Source organism: Anopheles ziemanni, chromosome 2 (assembly GCF_943734765.1).
Source record: "Anopheles ziemanni chromosome 2, idAnoZiCoDA_A2_x.2, whole genome shotgun sequence".
NCBI classification, from domain to species: domain Eukaryota; kingdom Metazoa; phylum Arthropoda; class Insecta; order Diptera; family Culicidae; genus Anopheles; species Anopheles ziemanni.
The window spans coordinates 42,248,213-42,270,168 of NC_080705.1; the positions used below are offsets into that span (position 1 = coordinate 42,248,213).

The 21,956-nt window shown below is 43.4% G+C and overlaps 1 protein-coding gene across 1 annotated transcript; it reads right to left on the reverse strand.

Moving 5' to 3' along the window:
* Positions 1-1,942: 1,942 nt before the first annotated feature.
* Positions 1,943-20,823, reverse strand: LOC131281948 (Kv channel-interacting protein 4-like). Its single transcript, XM_058311324.1, has 5 exons — positions 20,379-20,823; positions 12,787-12,978; positions 2,496-2,569; positions 2,153-2,365; positions 1,943-2,053 (listed from the first exon to the last, which is right to left on the reverse strand). Exons 1-5 carry the CDS (start codon positions 20,821-20,823, stop codon positions 1,943-1,945), a joined length of 1,035 nt encoding a protein of 344 aa, XP_058167307.1.
* Positions 20,824-21,956: the final 1,133 nt, after the last annotated feature.

Genomic DNA, 21,956 nt, shown 5'->3' on the forward strand with positions numbered 1-21,956 from the left:
ACTTATCGTTTTATCTGCGGTAGGTGTTTTATTGAATAATAACAATCATCCTTGGTGGAAATAGGGAAGGGGGCGGGTGATTATTAATGGTATCATTTGAATTCCTGTAAACATGAATTATTCATATACCTTCTTCTTATATGCGCTCGCCACCGTAAGGGCTAGCGTAAGGCTTTTTCCTTAGGAAAAGCCGTAACAAAGAGTGGAACATTTTACTCATTTTATTTCGATTTAGGTTACAAGAAAAACAAAATTCCTTCCAAAAACCTACAAAAATACCCTGATGCACACGTTCCCTTTCGTTTTAACTCCGTAAACAAGAGCATTATAACAATATTCAGTATGGACGACATTACCACGAACAACATAGTTCCCAACATCGAAACTGGAAGGAAGGCCTAAAGTGTTGCAACAGTGGAAACAGTGATAACCAGAACGATTTGTGGTAATAACTTAATGATAACTTTTAACGTTTACAACGCATATCGAAGCTAACAATCCACAATCGACCGGTAGTAGAGAGAAACCGGAACTAGCTACGAGGTTTTGTTTGTTTGCGTGCCTACAAGTTTGGCTGCACGTATTCCTTTAAAGTTACAGTAACATGGAAGAGTTAGATATGGAACAACAATGGTCGTAAATGTGTAAGGAAACAGGAGAGCCAAGGTACTATTTTAAATTGCGATGGTTGTCGCAGGATTGGTCAGGATTTTTTTTTCTCTTCTCTCTACAACACACAAACACTAGAAAGAGTGGAACATTGATGTAAGAATGTGTTCTAGAGTTTCTGTTTAGTTCTCCTCGACTTACATGATACCGCTCGTCTACACATTAACGGGAGTAAGTTATCCAAGTAAAGAATTGTTAGTTGAGCAGAAGGTTTTTCTTTTAAAGCAGGTGCAATACGTAGTATTATTTTCTCTTTTCCTCAAGTCTCACACAACAGAACATTGCCTTTGCTCTCTCGTTCCTTTGGGGGAAAGCAGTCACTAATCAGAGTATTGCAAATTTCTCCAATCTTTTCGTTAAGCTTTTTCCGGCTTTTCCTTTTTGCTTCCCTGCCCTTCTTCTGCTAGTATCGAACAGGTAGTATTATAAATGTTTTAAGTGTTACAACAACAATATCACGTTTTAATAAAAATGGGGTGTTGCTCCTAAATTACATCCACCATTATTTGACTGATCGCTTCGCCGATCCCAGGGGAAACTTTCTTAAGAGCTTCCAGCGATGTATGAGTGTTAGATTTGTCTGGCTTTTTGTTACTTGGAAATGCCGATTTTTATTTTTACTTTATTGGACAAAAAATTGAGAAGCGGAATTATTTGGATTTGCTTAAAGTTAACAGATAAGTGGCAACGAGATAGAATATGGAAAGTTTTAACATTTGCCTTGTGTAACGGGCTCTTGCTATCCTCTTTGATGGTCCAACGGGAAAGGACGCACAACCATTCCTCGAGCCAGAGATTATCGAGCGCTGTCGGGTGGAATCAAATTCTTCTTCGATTTCCTTTTTTTACTATGTTGTACCCGCCTCCATTGTTGGTCCAAAGGGTTGAACCCCCCGGACATCAAACAAGTAAGTATTAGGATGATTTTTCTATGGCGGGAGAAATCCTACCGTAACCGTTCTAGAAAAAGGTCTTACAAGAAAGTTTAGTTTAAAAGAGTTTTTTGTTTGTTTGTGCTTGTTTTCTTTTGAACGCTAAGAAAGATTCGTTGTGGATCTCCGCCTGAGCAACATTCAAAGCATCCGGCGAGGGTCTTGTCTAGAAGAGCGACCGGAAAAGTGTACAGGAAACTACCACGATGGGGCGAAAAATGCCATCACGTGAGTGTCACATGCTCGCCGCGTGGCTTCGTCATCGTCGATCGCCCCTTTTCACGTGAACTCTTCTTTCTTCTCGGGAACTGTCAGGAAGGTCGCCATCAGTCGCGGCTTTCTTAGAAGATGGTGTCGAAAACGGCGATCGATCGGCGGATGCTCTCGTCCTTCGTGCAGCATTCGATAAACTCGTCCAGCGTAATCATTCCGTCACAGTTGCGATCCATTTTCTGCACTCCGGCGAGATGAAACGATAAAGAAAAGCGTCGGGTGTGAGAAGCAAATTGAAATTCATACCACCTTCTTCACCGGGGTACCGGGATGCCAACCTCAAATAGCCGTTCGACCTTCTCCTTGATGGCCTGTTCCTCCTCGCAGCCTTCCGGCACCTTGCCCATCAGCTCGTAGATCGCAGTGACGATTTCCTTCATCTCCTCCTTGGTGATGCAACCGTCGCCGTTAATGTCGTACAGCGAGAAGGTCCACTGCAGCTTCTCGTCCACGGTGCCTCGCAACAGGATCGATAGGTTGGCGACAAACTCCTATTGTTGAGGCCACAGAGAAAGAGAGAGCGAGCGAGCGAGAGGAAACAAGCATGAATTGAGATGTAGTGCGGATAGTGAAGCCCACACCGGATAAACACCGATGCACACACACAGTAGGATACATTACCTCAAAGCTTAATGACCCATTCCGGTCCAGATCGATGGAATTGAAGACGTAGTGTGCGTACTGGCCACTGCTTGCTGCCGATGGAGAGGATGGGTGGATGGATGGGACCGGTTATTTATGTCGTACGTCCGTTAGAGTCCGTGGCTCGTCGGCGACCAACCGATGGGCGGGATCACGCGGAAAAGAAATAAACCGGAAGAGAAAAACACGTAGCCAAACTGTTAGCTATAATCGATCGTAAGGATGGATGGATGGATGGAGAAAGAAATGGCAAACCAATACTACTAAAAGCCATGTCCAACCATTGGCATGCAGAGCGTTGCGTTGAAGGAAACGAAATACGAGGCGATGGTGATAATGGTGTAGATTTAAAAACGTTTCTCGCTTTAAAAATGTTAGTCATGCCGAAATTTCAAATGTTTAAATGACGTGTTTTACTATGCTTTGTTAAGGTAAATTTTTTGAAAATATGGATTATTCTTCAACAGAGCAATTCCATGTTAAAATATTTAACTTCCTACCCAGAAGAGGATGTCCACTGCAAGCAAAAATGTCAGTCAGTAAATTGGGACACAGGATGGCATGTTTCCTCGGTGAATAATAAATTCTTATATATTACAACCTACTTTAAATTTTCCTAAATGCAACTTAATAGCCTTGAAATCAAAATGTGTCGAAACATTGTAATTATAGCACCTTAACGATTAATAGCACCTGTTGTATGCAAAATAAGCATCTAATGCATCAATTTTATGTTTTTAACATTTGAATACAATTTGATCAGCAGTTGTAAAAAGTAAAACAAAAAGGTAGTTTAGTTTATTCTTAGTGAGCTCATTTAATTAAAATTGGCTCTATCATGGCTTCAAATTCCTTTATTTTCTGGTCAGTCTACATCTGTTTTTTAAGGTGGTACGAAAATGTTCCAATACTAATGAAAATTGTTGTTACTTTCCACATTCCACCAAATGTGGTTCGTATTCAGAACCAGTTATTTCATTCTAAGCACCTCATTTGATTTCAGTAAAATAGTTTATTTATTATTTTTACACTTAAGTGCAACTGCTAGTATGAGTGCCAATGAATGATACACTAAGCCAAATTTTTTACACAATTTTGCTAGAAAGCTGCCAAACAAAACAAAAATATTTCCCGATTTTCCCCTCTGCTCATCTGTATTTTCTTCAATCTTAAGTAAGGCTTGTTTCAACTGAGCAAAAGAACTTTTCACTACGCACTGGAACACTTTTCTAAACGGTCTCCTGGCACAACTGAACGTTGATCCCACGTAACGGGCGTATGACGACGGCCACCCGAAAGCCCGTATAAAATTTGGAAATTTAAATGAAGTAATTTGTACCCCCGATTTTCCCAACGGCCCCGTTCGGTTGGGTCGTTTCAACGTTCGAGATGCTAATGATAATGACTCATTCGCTGCCGCTTAATGACATATGGTGGTGCCTAGTTGGCGATAGAACTTTTGGGTTGCGTTGTGAGGAACTTCCATTCCATCCGGAAACTATGGCGAGAGTGTGCGAGGGTTGAGAAAAAAAAACGCTTGAGCTTATGTTAATTAGTTGGAAGAGGTTAAAGTGTTTAAATAATATTTTCACTCTCCCAAGCTTGAATTCTGTGCGGTCTGTCTATTGCTCTCCCTCTCTCTCGATGCAATTTTACCAGCAACCAGGCGCCTCCATCATCCTCGTTCTATGCATAAGCTTTTACCGCAGCTCATTTCCATGCGAATGTATCAATTCAAGCTTCGTAAATTCATAGACCGTGTTTGGGCGAGGAGTTTGGGCTGCGGTTTTCCACCGGATAAATGTGCCTTTCCATCGAGACCCGGTATGCCAGGAGATAGATGTGACTGAAGATTTACGCAGTAGCAACGATGCCGTGGGTTTGGAGCGCGCGTCCGCAGAATTGACATCATGCTCTAATGCCAACTCGGCTCCCGAGGCCACACCGCCACAATGCAAACAAACCCGGCTCATCTCGACAAACGGCGGCTGCACAAAACAGCCAGCCGAGGCTGAACAAAAAAGGCAAGAGTACACCTCAGTTAATCCTCCCATTTCGTAGCCCGTACTAAACGGAATAGAACGGAATGGAAATTCCACACTCGGCCCATTAGTTGAGCACACTCTCGAGGCCAACGAGAAAGGTACGGGACGGGCGGAAATGAAAGGGGCCTGCCAAGGGGCTTGTGTTTAATTTATGCGCCAAGATTAGCGTCGATTTTTCCGACCTATCCTTCCCCACGACCCCACGACCGGTTTGTCTGCCTTATTGTGTCCGTGGTCCCGAGATTTATGCTCGAGTGCCGGAATTGATGGCGTAAATGTTCCTCAGTGGAATCAGTTACACCCGCGGTCACCGGAAAACCCGACAAACCACAGATCGAGAGTACGTCGGTGGGGAAACTGGAAAAAAAGACGTCGCGGGAAACATATTCGGAGCTATTTTTCCGGTGATAAAAATAAACGTTTTCATCTGGTTGCGATTTGTGCGCTCTTCGTGTAAATGCTTTATTATTCTTTGTTCAACTGATCTGCGATTTGCTTAACCTCGCGCTCTTACTTAGAATGGCAATTACCTAGAATGGTTGATAAATTAGACTTATATACGTTGCTAAATGAATTGATGTAACACACACACACATCTTCCATTATGTTTTTTTGTAAGAGGAGATTTCCTATACTATTTTATTATTTGAGAAAATTTCTGTGCGGTAAAAACGTGTCCGCGAAACGTATGGTATTTTTTTCGAATAATATTTCCAACCATCCTAAGCCAATTGATTATTTCACCAGACACAGTGTTTGGGCTCAGTGGAAGGTCCCAGAGTCTGAGTCGAATAAATAAGCGCCCAGGAAGGAAATCGAAAAACCAAATCACCTTGCTTTCCTTTCCTTCGTTGCCAAATCTCCGCGACGAAATGATTTACCTTTTACGACACGCACACGACCCCGGGTTGCGTGTTCCGATAAGGAAACGCATTCCAAGCGGCAGCTTCGGGTCGCTCACCGGGTAAACGGTTGGTCGAGCTTTGATTTTACGATCGAAAGGTTCACCGAGGGCGTCTCGATCTTGCAGGGGAACGTCGACCTTTTCCGGGATGGTTTCCTTTTCGCGACTCCTTTATGTGGTGAAGTGTATCAAAAAGCGACACACAAAAAAATAATAATATACCTTCAGCCAAAGCTTTGCCAGTTCCCGGGCCAGTAAGAAGGGGATAAAATTTATGGAAATTTGTCTCTGAAAAAAAAGGCCCGGTAGCCGATGAACGCTTCAATCCGTGTCTCGGATCTCGGAGAAAAACGGCTTCGAGTGGACAACCTCATCCGAACGCTCGAAGGACATTGCGTGGCTGAGTATCATTCACCAGCTCGGTGACCGAACACCTTCGGGCATTGGAAATTCGTTCCATGTCGAGGGCAGGTGTTTGAACTCCATCAAAAACCCGTCGGACGCCTTACGGGTGCGTATAAGACTCCTTTCCGTGCCAAACTCAATTTTAGCGCCTCGAAGCGACTCCACGAGTCGGGCGGAATTATTGAGTGAAATTTCGTGTTACCGGCAACCAAATATTCGCCGGCATCGAACCGTTCGTGGCTTGTTTCATCCTTTCCGTTCCAAGAGGAGTTTTCCCGTGGCTTGGTCGTCCTTGAAAGAAAACGGCATTGAATCATCCGTAGCGCGGGCGAGCGTGTTAACCGACGGTGTTCGGATGAGTGTTTGTGTTGCGTTTCGTGCGAAAATTGCCCGAAAGCATGTTTCATTCGCCACCGTCTGCTGCGGAAGGAGTGTCTACTAACTGACTACAACATTACACTCTAAGCTGCAGTCAAGCGAAAACACAAACGCTCATGCAACAAAACACACAAAAATAACAGCCTGTACAAAGGTGTGCCCTCCGCGAAGCGCGAACGGGAAGTTGTTTTCGCATTCTATTTTGATTTTGACGTACCGCTTACGGGAGTGCTTTTCGCAAAGCCAGGAAGATTTCGGAAGACGAACAGGCTTTTTACGATCAACGTTAAAGCAACGTTAAATAAATACCATTACATTTTTTCACATTAAATAAAACAACACATTTAAATCTATTTGGAAACAAAAACAAGGATAATATAAATCAGTTCTATACTACATTATACATCGATGAACTAATCGCTGAAGTAATTAAATTATCATACCGAGAAACGTATGCAACGTTATGATTGATTTAAAACGTCGTAAATCCAACCGGACATTAGCATACACTGCCACGAATCTCATCCAAAAACTCCAAAGCGGTCCATTAAATCATCAGCTCGTGAAAAAGGAAGCAAACGAACGTGTTGCTTGCTCGCAAACGGCTGGCAGTGGGTTTCCTCTGCAAAACCACCATCAGCACCACCACCACCACCGAACTGGCCAGGCATTAATTAGAACCGCAGATTCCCAAAACAATAACGTGTTGCACATCGAATAAATCTAAAATGCAAAATTCCCGACCCATTACGAACCCGCAAAACGGTGTCCGCTAAACGAGCCGCGGACAAGACGAACAGATGTTTTGCCAAGTGACGAAGGAATCGGTCCCATCAACAAGGGGCCGACGGGACCAGCGCGATCCCCATGATGGACTTATCGCCACGCTCGTTTGAATTGTGCGTCAACCGCCGGTTGGTGTGGTTTTGAATAATCATAATTTACATAATTATAGTCCCCTCCGCTGGCCAGACATCGGACGCCCAAAGGGACCAAACTAGGCTTTTTGCTGGGTTGCTGGCTAGGAAGCGATCGTTTTGTCGCCAGCAGCAGACAGCGCGAACAGTTCGGACATGATAGCACGGTGACGAATGTCGGTGGTCATTAATTTTGCTGCCATCCGTCAGATTGGGTTCCCGTTTTCGGACCGAGCCCAAGGCATTGACTCGAGCACCAAAAAAACATCTTCAAACCACTACCGAGGATACCGGACACTTCGAAACTGGTGGTGCTTGCTTTTTCACCCCAAGCGTGCATTTTCACAGGTCGAACCATTTCCATGCGAATGAAAATGAGAAAGATAAAAGATAAAAAGAAAAATCTATAAGCAATTCATTCCATGTCGTCGAATGTCTGGGCACTTATGAATATTTATCGAATTTGGCTTAATTCAGTTACTTTTTCATTCGGTTTCTGTTAATGCATTTTCCTGGGGTGAAACACGTTTGATGATAGTAAATGGTGTTTCTCCTCTTTGATCTACACGCCTCATCAAGAGTTGGTATAAAAATAGAGAAAACTCTAACACAGCATGACAAACTATTTTTGCTGTGAATTTTAGCGCAAAATAAACTAGAACCATAATAGCCAGCACGGTTCAAACACAAAAGACTCAATCTCATCAGCAGTCTTTTGATGGGATTAAGTGGCATGCAAAACATCCTATCTGTTTTTGTTCGTTACAGTGTTCATAATGATATTCATAAGCAAATGCAAGTGAGAAGTTAGCCAAACGAAAACAAAAAACATTACGTAAAAGGGTAAAAATATAGAAGAGGAAAATGTATCATTGAAGCAGTTGTTCATCTCGGAATGTTTGTTATCAAAGAAGGAAGGATCCTTCAAGTGTTCTTCCCAACTGCCTAAAATATCAAATTTCATATTTGAAAAGGTTTAATCGTCAATACTGAAAACTTTAAACTGCTCTATCCGTAGAAATGTTAGTTTCCAGTACTTCAAATTCAGCGTACCGTGCATCTCTATTCACAGTTTTTGCAAAAAAAATACATCATACAACCAGTTGCAACACAAATCAGAGTTCTCTTGAGTCGCTTCCGAAAACTGGATATAAAAACGATCGTGCCTTTATTTTTAACTAGAAGTCGCAACACGAGAAGTATAATTCATTCCGTCTACACAGTGGCCCCGAAACTGCTATGTCAGAGGAAGCTGTAAAAATTGCTGTTGTTGGTTGTGAAAATTTTCCCACGATCGACGGACAGAGGAAAAAAGGAAGCTGAACCCAAACATGTAAACTGACAGTATCGTTTTACTTTGTACAAAAGTGGAAAGCACTTCACCCATCCGAACCAAACCGGAGCTCGCCACCGAAAGGGAGGGCTTCGGAAAAACTTTACCATGCTGCGGGAACGGAAACGGAAACGGATTGTAATAGAGTAGCAAGCAAGTTGAAATTTCATTCCTAAAAACGAGTTGTTTTAACGGAGCGTGGCATGTCAAAAAAAATAAAAGCAACACAAGCACCGAGGTTTTTACGGTACGAGATCGTTTTTAGCCTTGGCTGTTACATCGAATCAGTTGAAAATCGGCAAAACGAAAGCTTTCACTTTTTCCCTCTTCGTTCTTGTTCGAGGCGAGCCGAAATACGATGAAACCAGCAGGACTGAAGATTTACTCACACACCCAAGCAGGAGAGAAAAACTCATTCACCGAGTCAGTGAAGCTGGAAGCTTTACCCCCTATCCCATTCCGTCCCGAATATTCCTCCCTGGGTTTATTCGATTTTCCCAAACTGGAGGTTCCGTAACGTTATTGATTTTAACGCCACAGACGCGAGGCAAAGTTTATGTAAATATATCCACAGCCGGAGTCCGCAGTCCGTCAGCAGAAGCAGTCGGCATTTCAATTCTATATATCTCCCTCGCCCTCATCTCTGGCTCCCCTTACTTCCCACCACATCTTCACACGCCCGTCCGTCCTGAAGATCTATCGACGTGCGAATGAATATTTATGATAACTGGTGAGGTTTTCCGAGTTTACTCGAGCCGGCCGACATCGCCGGGCCGTAAATTGGAAGACGGATGGTTGCGATGGGTTTACACACATTCACTTTTCACGGCCCCCACCGTGTGCCATGCCGTGGCGTGCCGTGTCTTTCATGGTGGGTTGAATGCAGTTTTTTGTTTTCACGTGTTTTTCATCCGGTGAATGTTTCAATGACTTGTTTATTTGTCCGGTGGTGGAAAACAAGGAAAGGAAGCCGGGTTTTGGAACGCATTTCGGGAGACATATATTTTTCACCGCCACAGCGTACACGAAAATATTTGTATAGTTTGCATTCTTAATTGAGCTCCCTATTGAAGCCAAAAAATATAAGAAACACCGAATGAAATTGAGAGATACTAGTCAAAAATGAAACTACGAAGGTCTGTTAAAAAAGTTATGTCCGAACTCTCCATTTAGCGCTATTAAAAGTACCTGTTGACTTGTGAAATGTAATGACATTTTATTGCTGGTTGTAAAAGTATTAAGCACATTCGCGGTAGTAAAACAACTATAAAACAATATCAAACAGGTAAGCCAGGTAGGTTTATATAGTTCACCAACAGGCGAGATTTGCTTTTTCCTAATCTTCTCTCAGTTTTACACAGTAGCAAGAAATCGTATGAAACATACGTATTGTTTAACGCTGGTGTTGCGATGTTTGCGAAACCAACACACCACATCAACACACGCTATGCCCGATGCTTATCGGGTGCCATGACATAATTCCGCTGGCCGATTGTCACCGATGGCGTTTGTTTGTGCGCGGTACCGCTTCTCCCGCTGGATGGGAGAAAAACCGTCACCACCATTGAAGGAACATTTCGTCCAATAATCGCTGATCGCCACCGTTTACGGCTTATCGCTTTCGGTCGTTACCGACCGCTTTCGCTGTCGCCACAATTGTTGCCATTATGGTGTGTTGTCGTGTGGGGAAAACGAGTATGCGCGGAAAATGCGCCCCTTAGCGGGCAGGGTGATTTTTCAACTTTTCCCATTGTGAATGAAGCCAATCGAGCATTCGAGGCGACGATGTGGGAAGCAAGGATAATGATCACCTTTCACCGATGGCAAACTTTCACTTGCCACGAGTCTCATAATTGAGCGCATTATTCAAGCTATCAATTCTTTGGCAAACTTTTTCCCTCCATTCGTTTATCCACAGTTTTTTTCCGGCTAACGTGAAGCAATTTGTATAGCGATATCTTATCAAGTTATACGGGATTCTTCTTTTTCGCCCTCGACACTGCCAGTCAATTCTTCTGTAACGTATATTAACATGTAACTAATCTAATTCGGTGCGAGTGTTATTATTGAACTAGCTGGAAGTTTAACGGAACACTTTTCCTCAGGTTTGTTAGCCAACAAACTTTTCCACCAGGCTTGTTTTAGGTGGGAAACCGAAACGAAAAAAAAACAACGTCGGACAAACCGAATTCTTTTCCACAAGTAACGTTTGACCCTGACGCTTTTCGGAAGATAATTTGATGTTTTCTCTCGCTTGTATGTGTGGCCGAACATGTATCATTATCCTCGACAATGCCAGCATCGCAAAGTTCGAGTCAAAGTTTTGTTACCGCCCCCCCACAACACCACAGGCCCCCTGGAGCGAGGGAAAAAGTTTCCGTTTGCTCGCTTTCTTTTCTTTTTGGGGGGATTTACTTTACAACGATATACATGGGTGTTTGTGCTTGTATGTGTAGTATTTTCTGGTGTCCTTCAACATCTCATTACATAACATGAATGGAACTTGATTATTCGTTATTTTTACATTCAGTGAACGAAAAATTAAAACTTTTAAAGCCTGATCAAAGGGAGAAACTTCTAAAAATTGCATCTCAAAGGTAGACCACCTTCGAATATATTTTTATCTTCGCCAAAACCGTAAAATACATTAACTTTCGTTGGTAAAATAAAACAAAAAACCAAACAGAGTCTGGTGAAAGCTGAAATTGATAGGATCAAAAGCAATTTCCCACAACTACCCAAGGCCACATAAAATCCCTTTCAAAGCATCAATCGAACGGTCTAGATTGTGTCGAAAATTAGGCCAAAATTTCACATTATCGACCCGAACAATCGCACTCGATCTCCGATCGTTGGAAGCGAAAAACGTTCGTACTGCAATATCGCCGGAAACTGTTTTCTCCAGACAAAAAGAAGTTTCACTCTCGCCGGTGTCCAACAGCAAGAAACCGTAAGAAACCATCCTTTCCGGCGCACCCCGACCTGCTTTCTTACGGTCGCGCACTAATTAGTTCAACAGCCGCCAGTGTCTGTTGTTTCCTAGTGGGTAAAATAAACAGTAACAGTTTTCAAAGCAAACTGCTCAAGCTGCTCCACACGCCGATAGCAAAAGCGAAGGTACGGATGAAAGAAACCTACACGAAATTACACCAACTCCGAACGAGCGAGTGTACACGAAAAAGTGTATATAGTGCAGAGAAGTGTAAGGTCCGCTGGTGTTGTGTTTCCTCCACTGCCGGCACCTACTCTTTTCTTCGGCCGAAAGAAAAGTGATTACGCTGGTGGAAGGAAATCCGGATGACTTTTCTCTCCCACTCCTGTGACTGGCCAGCAGCCGGCCCCAAAATAAACAAACGTTGTCTTTGTCCGACAGAAATGTTGTTGAAAGTTGCTTGTCGTTTGCTAGGTCCTGCCCCTCCCGCTGACCGCAGTCGATTATTTGGCTACGTTTCCCGTTCCGTCGTGCCATTTCCCATTTTTAACGATACACCGCAACGACTCCGGGAAGAACGGAAGCACGGCGGCCACATTTTTCGGGTCGATATTATTCTTTCCACGTGATTAATTCTTTACGCTTTTGTGGTTGCTTCTCCCAATCGGTATCGTGGATAAACAGATTCCGGAATCTTGTTTCACGCCATGCTTTAGGAGTTTTTCTTTTTTTTTGTGAGGTTCTCCGCTAAAGCGAATATCATAACCACATCAAACTACACATAAAACACACCATGATGATTTGGTTTGTGCTCGTGTGCGGTGTGGTTGAAAGATTTGAACAAACATCTTCATCCGCTCAGGCAAAGTGAAAGTAATTATTTATCTAAATTGTGCAATAGATTAAACTGTGGTCATACGAAAACGGAATCGGGACCGCAAAACAGCAAGTGTAAGAGGCAAGCGTAAGCACCAGCATTAGTGGAACGATTATTTTGCGGTTATGTGGTAACGTTTGCCCAATCAGCAAAGCGACAGACTCATAACGGAAGCGCAATCATCGAAAAAGAGAAGAAAACATGCAGTTTGGAAAACGACAGTGAAACAACAAACGAAACCGTCCGGGTCATCCATAAATGATGCAGCCCCATCTGAGGGAGTGTGGCCTCTAAAACTTCATCACCACGTATAGGCACGACTAAACAAGACAGAACTAAACGTCCGCTCAACAAAACTCTCCGGAGAGTCTTTTCACTTCCGCTCGGACGCAATACACGGGGAGAAAATGGGGACAGAACGGAACCAGACGGAACGGAGGCAGCATCTACGGATGGCCCTGTTTACTTGCTATCCTTACCACCGAGCGGGAAGAACTGTGAGTAGATGCCCTTGAACGTCTCCTCCTTCACGATGCCGGTCGGACATTCGGCCTTGAAGCCGCGATATATTCGCTTGATCTCCTCCTCGGTGAAGCGCGCCGTCCGCGTCAGTTCCACGAGCGAGTCCGGGTAGTAGCGGGCCGGAACGGGCAGGTCCTCCGCTTCCGGTTCTAGGTGGGCGAAAGAATGAAAGAAGGAAAACAATCAAAAAGTTAAGAGAGAGAGCGAGAAGGAAAGGGAATGTATGGGTGAAAGACATAAAAAATACCCCCCGTCGAGGGAACGAAAACTGTAAGTAAATACTTGAGCGAGCTGAAAAATGTATGCAAACACTAACGAAAAGTGGTGAAGGTTCTCGAGAGAATTGAGTTTTTTGCCGGAAGGATGCCGATTCCAGACGGTTCCACCTTTCGAAGCGGAACAAAACTGTTCCACGAAATAGAGCGGTAATGCTCTCATTAGCGAATGCGAGTTAATGGATTGAAATTTTGGCTCGACGCGTAATGGCCGAGGATTATTGCTGTAAATATTGTTCCATTCGTATTTTCAACGTTACTAAAGTTCCTTGGGAGAGTTTAAAGAAAGAATAAAATATCGTAAAAACACACTTCTTAACTCCCATAAAAAAAACAAAACTCCATCGATTTTTTACATTAATTATGTAGCACTTTTGTTCGGTAGAGAAAACTTTAAATACCAAGAAAAATATACATTTCTGCTATGCGTCCCTCGCACGATGGCCGACGAAATCTTTACACTTAAACCTTTACACTGTTACACTTACCATAAAATTGCCGAATGTTTAAGATTCCCATTGTTTTCTAATACTTCACGGCCAAAAAAGGTACTAAATTCTCTACAAATGTCACCTGCCTTCTGCTGTTTTCTCAAAAATTGTTCTTCTCAACTACCAGGCGCCTCCACCACGCAGATGATGCAGAGTTTTTTTCCAAGCCAAAGGCGTTCGCAGGATGAGCCACGGTATGTAGAATGAAGATGGTGGATGAGGATGAGCTACGATTAGCGCCTGTCCACAACAGCATGCGCCACAAAAGTACTAATCTAAATTGCCGCACACGTGATGAGGGATGAAAGATGCACGATCGTCTACAACATCTTCACTACACACTACTTCTGCGCACTCCGGGTTGCATCATGCACGCTTAGTGGCCTCTCTTCAACATTCTCGCACACTCAACACACACTTCCGATGCGTGTTTGTCCCCTTCGGAGCGGAGGAAACTCGCAATCGCCTGAGGTTGGGGTGTTCCTGATCTCACCTTGCATTCACGGTTGCATAACTGAACCGCCTGCGTTGAAGTTGTAAATTATCACCCCCAACCGGCCCGAAAGGTCCGGCGTGTTCGTACGGGACGCTCAACTTGCGAGCCGGACGCGCAATTTTCCGAAGCCAAAAAGAAAAATCACCCGTACCCCGACGTCGGCACGTCAAGACACAATATTTACGAAACAAATCTCTTCCCAACGGGAGGTTGGAGAGAGGGAAGTAGGTAGTGGGGTGGGGTGTGGACAGCTGACTGGCAGGAGTTTTATCTCGCAAACATTAAACAGATCACTTCGGGCGCCAAAAACCGGGGGAAATCGAGACGGGTTCGGAGTGAGCGATGGGCGGAGTTGATTAATTCCGGGAATAACTTAAAACGTAAACCATTTACATCATTTCCACACGAGCACGCAAGCACACGCACACGCACAAATACAGCGAAGGCACGGGAAATAGTAAAATGATCGAGTGTTCCGGGGCTGGAAAATTCCTCGCGTACGGAATCGCGACCGCGTTCGGCAATGACTGACTGACGACTAAACGTCACCCGATCGAACCGGTAACGGATTGGCGATCCTCCGCCGTTTGTGTCCATGCCAGAGTGTGTGTGTGTGTGTGTGTGTGTGCAGGGGTGTGGGTGCGGATGCTCCAAAAGCGAAGGTGCGCCCGTGCGCCCGTATGCGTGGCGTCGTTACCTTTCGAGCCGGACAGCAGCTCGAGTGCGATCGCGTCCCGGCGCGGTCTCGTCCCATTGCTGACGCTGGTGCTGGTGGTGTTGGTGGTGTTGGTGGTGGCCTCCGCCTCTACCTGCAGCTCCGGCCGGCGGTCGCCGGCGGTCGGTCGGACGCGTAGTCGCGCGATCGCTCGAGAGCACCAGTCCCACACGGTCGCACCGGGTCGACCACGTCCACACATTGGACCGTGAGCGTCCGCTGGCTCGTTTCGACTGTGCCGGGCGCTTTGTCGGCGATCGATCGCTGGCGCCGGGCCAACCACCGACCGACCGGCCGGATCGCTACCGGCCACCCCCGTCCCCGGTACACCTCTCCCACCCGAGCCCCGGGTCGGTCGGGCGCTTGACAAGTTCACCGTTTGCGCCATTTCGGCAGACCCCTGGCCGGTTCGCTTCCTTGCTCGTGTGCGCTATATTTAAATACCTGCGCGAACATGCGGAAACGGCGCCGTCATCATCGGGGAGTGAGTACGTGGTTGATGGCACTGCTAGTGGTCGGAGGTGGTGGCGTTCATGCGACGCACGCTTCACGAACAAACAAGCCAACTTGCTTGCTTAAAGCGTGCTTGCTTGTAACGTAGTAGAAGGGTTAAACGTTTGGGCCGCTGCCATTTGGCTTATGTCGCATCTAATCCGAAAAACACATCCGACCGCATGTTGACGTTATTACAAATCAACGATTATTATTCACAGCGATATAGATGTTTGACCCAAGTTACAAATAGATAATAATGTTCATTCTTGGTAAACAGCATATTCTAGAATGAGTATTAGTTTCTCTGATACTAAATTCCTACTCCCCGATTGGTGGTGGTGTATACTATTTTATTTATAACATTTTTATTTCTATTATTATTTTCGAGCATAAATATGTATGTTTTGTCGCCCTTGGACCTACGGTTTGAAACGAAAGAGTTCTTTTTCCAAAAATAAACCAACTATCGCCGCTACGATTTGAAATTTATATGATGTTTGTCAATTATATGAACTGGTTTCACCTTGGGCTAATTATGAATAATTTTAATGGTTTAAAACTAATTGATAAGTTTCCATTTTTCATGCTCTAAATACAAAACATTTTATACAAACGGCAAACTTTTAACAAAAATAGATGCAAAAGCGACAATTGCTGTGTCGTTAATAGCACTTTGTAGTTTTTCAATTATGTATAAGTAATAAACTATTATAATATTGACAAAATTATATTACTTAGTGTGACAATAAATTGGAATAAATTATTTTTTGTCAAATTTGAAAAGCAAATTCGAAATTATTTAAAAGTTATCTCAAATAAATAAGAATCATGCTACAGTAGAATAGTTATGAGTTAGGTTCAAATCTCAAAAAACATTTGGAGATAATATAATAATAACTTAGCAGTATAATTATAAGTGAAGCACAAATTGCCTCTCATTTGGAGATAATAAAACTGTAACGGATTGACACATTACGAAATCGTAGTCTTGTACGATCTTTAAGTTTTATATTTTTATTCAAAAAAAAAGTCTACGTTCATAAGTGAGATCTTTAGTGATCGCATCTACAAACATCACAAAAACACATCAGATGCAGACGAACTTTTAAAAAAATGTTTGCTAGTTTTTTTGCATTCATTTTTTATCGTGAAATGGATCACCAATTGCGAAATGCTCCTATTTTGATACGAAATCCATGATTTATATTACCATGAGGAAATTTTAAAGATAGATCAAAAGAAGTATTTTGGAAATAGGAAACGATTTGTCTACACAAAGAAGACGTTCTCGTACGACGTAAATTGAGCTAACTTATACCCAGAACTTTTGCTTGATTTTCCGTTTGAAAGTCACCCACTCAGTAGCCAGCACTGTATAAATCATCCCGTAACGCGGTGCGTCCAAAAACCGCCAACGTATCGTATTTCCCAAAACATTCAAATCATACGGTTTTCTGCAGAAACATTGCGGGGAACATTTTTCCCTCCACAGTCTGTTTAATTTTTCCGGACTGACCCATATATCGTTGTCCGAAATTATTCTTCCTAGAAATATGCCTTTAAAAAAATGGCATTGAAAAATCTACCATCTCGCGGGGAAGACTAAAAACCGCTCTTTCGCACCGAAACCAACGAGAACGTTCTCTTCTCTTTTCAACACAAACGAGGGTATGTATATGTTTGATGAAAGGGATTTCCTTCCTCACTCTACCACCGTCGAGTGCCACTCGATTCTCAATCATTAGCTGTCGAGGTTTGGTTGTCAACTGCGAGGATGTCATCATTAATCAATCGTTTTGTTATTGAGCTGTTTTGTCAGCCCCCGCTCAGCCCCTACTGAGGGCCCGGGGACGTCAAGAGCAAAACATTCGGGCACTTGATGGGAACGACGAAGGACGACTTCGACGAAGGAGCTGTCGCCGAAAGCAGCAGAATAACATAAAACGATCGGATCGCAAAGTTGAACCGCAACCCTCAACGAGAACCACGATAAGCAAAAAGGTAGCAATGGGTAGGTAAAAAGCAGGCAAATCGAAAATATCACATCCCCGGCCTGGGTGGCGGTGCGGTATGGAGGGAAGGCTTGCAGGAAAATATGTATTTTAAGATATCCCATCGATTCCAGCACCGGACCCGCCGCACGGACGAAACGACCACACACTTTTTGCCACGGAGTAACATGTTTATGTACCGCTATTTATATGGGGTGTTTTCGGTGGGTGTTTTGTATAAACATGTGCCACGAGCGCCAAGCGGAAGGGCGGCGGCATATCCCATTTCGTTAGGCCGCGTGCCCGTGGCCGGCTGCGAAGTGTTTGTTTATCTTTCGCCGTGGAATGGATTAGATAGTTAGACAAATTTACTTGCGTCCCGGTGGGAGTTCGGCAACAATTTGGTGTGCTCCTTTGAAGCGGCACCTCGATTGTTGAATTATTGAGCAGCCGGGTTTGCGTGGCCAAGTCTCAGCCACGGGTACGGTGATTCACTAGCATTGACCTTTGGGTCGCTCGCACAAGGAAACGAGGTTACAAGTGCAATGCATAAAGGTTAAAAGATGTGTTACTTCGCGAGGCTATGTAAAAGAAGACTTCGAAGCCGATAAAGATTTTTTTTTGTTTTTATTGATTTCAGTCTATTTTAAAGTCTCCTTTTACATGTCTATTTTTAAGTCTTGAAACATGTCTGCAGACTTACTCAAGACTAATTATTATAAATTGTTGAATTTATCAAGCAATCCGTAATTAAACAAAGCAGCCTTCTTTTGATAGGCTATACCGTCTGTTAAATTGAGCATATTCGTTTCGCTTCTTCAAAAAACGCTCATTACACAAAAAGTGTAATCAAGCAAATACCGTTCCCATACAAAAGCCTTTAACGTACTTTACAGCCCTCATAAGTCACATTCAATCGCATTCGAATTTATCATTGTCAACATTTCACCCGACAACCAACCGTAGCAATTACCGTACAAACGGTTTCCGATCGGTTGGAAAACTCTCTCTGAATTCCATTCTTTGTCACCCATTCCACTCACCTACACATTGTACGATTTGCAATTCCATTTTTCCTTTATTTTTTCGATTTGTTCCTGCCTTCCTCGCATTCGATTGACACTTCGGGCAATGTTTGATTTCACACTCGTTCCAAGTGCCACCGCTTGTACCGGTGTACTAATGAAGTGTGTCAACCGGTTCGCGCTTCGCACGCAGACGTGAAGAATACGACACGAATAGGCGGGTGCAGGAAATGAACACGTCGTGGTAAGCTGTCGAATCACGTAGCACTTTCAAATGAGAGTGAAAAAATAAAAATCTCGAAGAAAGTTTACCCATTAGATGGACGTTAAATTGCGATGCTCGCTTCAGTGCCAGGCATCGATTTGCTTTACACTTCCAACGCATCAATGTGAGAAAAAACATCCTTACACACACACACCACCTTGCGAAAGCAATCAATAAGTGTTGAAGGAAGAGGTTAAAACAACTTTGCCCCGAGCGGCGGATTGAAACACTGGGCGCCTCCATCGGCGAAAAACGTGACCTGCAATTGTGGCCGATTTTATTACGAAAGTCCGAGTGATTGATGGAAAATGTTCTCCACAAATCGACGGTAGTAGAGGGCATTTAATTAAGAATTTAACCTTTGCCTTTTAATGTGTTTTTACCGTGAATTATGCAAATCGTAATAAGCAAGGATTTGATGCGAACCTTGTTTTTCGACTGTTTTTACCCGTTCTCGTAGTCTTCTTGCATAACAAACTCGTATTGTTTGGGGCAAAGATAAGAAATTTAATTAGGTTTTAATGTTTACATTGAATTTTCTTGTAAATTTTTAAATGTGAAAAAAGGAAGTAAAAATGGAAAACTTGTTTTATAAAACTATTTGCGAGTCTTATGTCATTTTTAGTTCTTATAAGACCTTTATCAACCTTATCTTGTTCGAAAGTAACAACAATAGCATAAAAAAATCATCATTTTAAAAACAATGTTGTTCAATCCCATTCGAAAGTATCCATTGAACTGAATTCTAGTATCCATTGAAAGAACTGTGAATCTGATAGTATTTGATCACTCATCATCAATTTTTTTTTATGTGGCACGACATCCCCTTGTGGGACAAGGCCTCTCTCCGAAGAGAGTTTGTGTGACCGAAAGACGGTATATCATAGATCGGTTGTCAGCCGTTCGTAATACCGGGGGGTGCCAGACTCGAGATTCGATCCCACACCTGTGGTGTGGTGTTTCCTCGCGCTACCGCTGCGCCATGGGCACCCCCTTATCAATTTTAAACTACTACCCATCATCAATTTTAAACTACTCTTAAGGGATATATTAGTGTTTTTATTTGTCACAACTATACCCTATCGTGCTGGCTACAGGCCACAATTCACCAGAAGCAATCAAACCAAAGCATCAATCATTCAATTATGCATAAATTATCAACCGATTTGCAACCCGATGATGGAAATCTCTACAATCACATTCCCTCTCGATCGAATTACGCAAAACGGTTCGAACGGGGCGCAAACGTTGCAATTTATCGATTATTAAAATTTGACAAATGGTCTCACGTAGAGAATTTTAAGCTGAGAAAATTTCAACCGAAACGATATCCGTGATGGAAAAATGTAGAGTGGAACAGTAATGTCAAACATCTTTTGCGATTTTCCCATAAGTTCTAGATATTTTTGATTTTGTTAAGATTTCGCTGAATTCAAAATTTTTCTGATACTACTATGCTTGTCATGCGAATTTTGCAACTTATGTCACCACAAACTGATACCATCAGGATGTCAGTAAAGGATGCATAAATGGCAAACCCAATCAAAAACTCCTTCCTTTCCTTCGACGAATAGGGTGGAAGGCTGTTGTCTGGATATGCGGTTGGGATTAGTATTTTGCATACCAAATGCAATTACCAGCGATGTCTGATTGCATTTCGGAAGTGCACATTTTCCAGATGCCAAATTGTGGACATTTGCAGAGTTAACGATCACGAGTGAACGGGGTGTGGAAGTGGTAAAAAAAAATATAAAAGAGTGAAAACAATCGCACCAGCAAATCGAGGGCCAACTTACTGCTGCTCGCTGCCGGATCCGCTCCATCGAGAATGGTTTTGATGCGCTTGAAGAACTTCCGGTACACCGACTTCCCTTCGCCCTTGTGCTCGTCCTTGCCGCTCTTGTGTCCGGAACCCTTTTTGCCGTCGGAGGTGGACGGTTTTTTCCGGCTCACCAAATTACCCCGGGTCGACTCGCGCAGCACGATGTCGACGTTCGGTTGCTGCGAAACTGCTGACTGCTGCTGCTGCTGTTGCTGCTGTTGCTGCTGCTGGCATTGCTGCAGAAGGGCGTGTGCTTGCAGTTCCTGATGTTGCAGCTGTTGTGGGGGCTGCTGGTTCTGCTGCTGTTGCTGTTGTTGGGGCACCGGTTCACTGATGATTTCGATGGCAATCTGCTGCTGGCTCTGCCCGGACAGCACCTGTTGCGAGCGGGTGCACGATGGTTTCGCTACAGCCTCCATGGTTCGTTGAACTTGAACTCCCTCGAACAGGGGTGGATGGGAAACTACGCAAACCCGGTAGACCAAGCTTCACCAGCTGTCGGAAGCGGATGTCCACGCCGTACCGTTGGTTCGCTTTTCAGTCCTAACTCGAGCGTGGTAAACGTTTTCCAGACACAACTTTGTCACCCTTCTCTATGTCCGTTCACTTGTTTTTTTTCACACACTTGGTATACTTCCGATAGTTTTCCACTGGTTGACGTAGAAATCACCTGGACTGCCCTCCGGTCCAGTCAGGCGAAGCACGATTTTTCCACGTCAATGCACAAATGCTGAAGTTCAGCGATTCCGTTGTGATTGGATTTGATGCGATTAAATATTAAACTGATTTTATGTTCCTGAGCAGCTGTTGCCGGGAAACGTGGGCTCGGTGTGGTGGAAAAGTTTATCGCCAGGCGGCTTTTTAATCGCCTTGGCTCTGGATGGTGCGGTATGAAACTGTAAGAAGGAGATAAGAAATGTCGATAAATGAGTATTAGCGTGTCAAAGATTGCGTGGTAATAGTATTACTTCGCGAAAGAAACGGATTAGAATATATTCAGCGCAGTATCCAATGTTAATCCTGTTTAACTCACACAGGACAAATTTTAACGATGATTGGTGATGAAATTGAGTAAAATTTAAACTTTGAGATTTTTAATATTTTATCTCCGTTACACCGGTAAAAAAAATACTTAGCTCCAATTTGAAACAGTTTCAACACTTTCAACACATTAAAACATCTTAAATATCCATAGAGTTCGGGCTTATTAGACCTTCTAGCTGCTACCTGAAGACATACAGTGGTGGGTTAACGCTTATGCAAACCTTAAATGGGAAAATAGGGCCCCTGTGCGTGAAAAATTATAAATGTTCGTGTTTTTTGTATACTTTTTAGCAATTTCAATGTTACTGATTACTTTTTTCCTGCAAACAAACGTAAAAACGTGTAATCCCGCCAGTTATTTTGGGACGGCATTGAAGCTTTATTCAAAAAATGGACAAAAGATGTGGCAAGCGATGGCCGATACTTTGAATGAGCAATCTCTTACTATTATTTTTAAAATAAACAAACACTTTCATTAAAAAAACAGTGAGAACTTAGTTGCAGATCT

Bases quoted from the DNA above. Each gene is read 5' to 3' on its own strand.
- LOC131281948 (XM_058311324.1), bottom strand. From the start codon at position 20,823: ATGGAGGCTGTAGCGAAACCATCGTGCACCCGCTCGCAACAGGTGCTG. The intron at 2,366-2,495 runs GTAATGTATCCT...CCTCAACAATAG, and splicing joins ATGGGTCATTAAGCTTTGAG to GAGTTTGTCGCCAACCTATC. The intron at 2,054-2,152 runs GTTGGCATCCCG...GCCGGAGTGCAG, and splicing joins AGGTCGAACGGCTATTTGAG to AAAATGGATCGCAACTGTGA.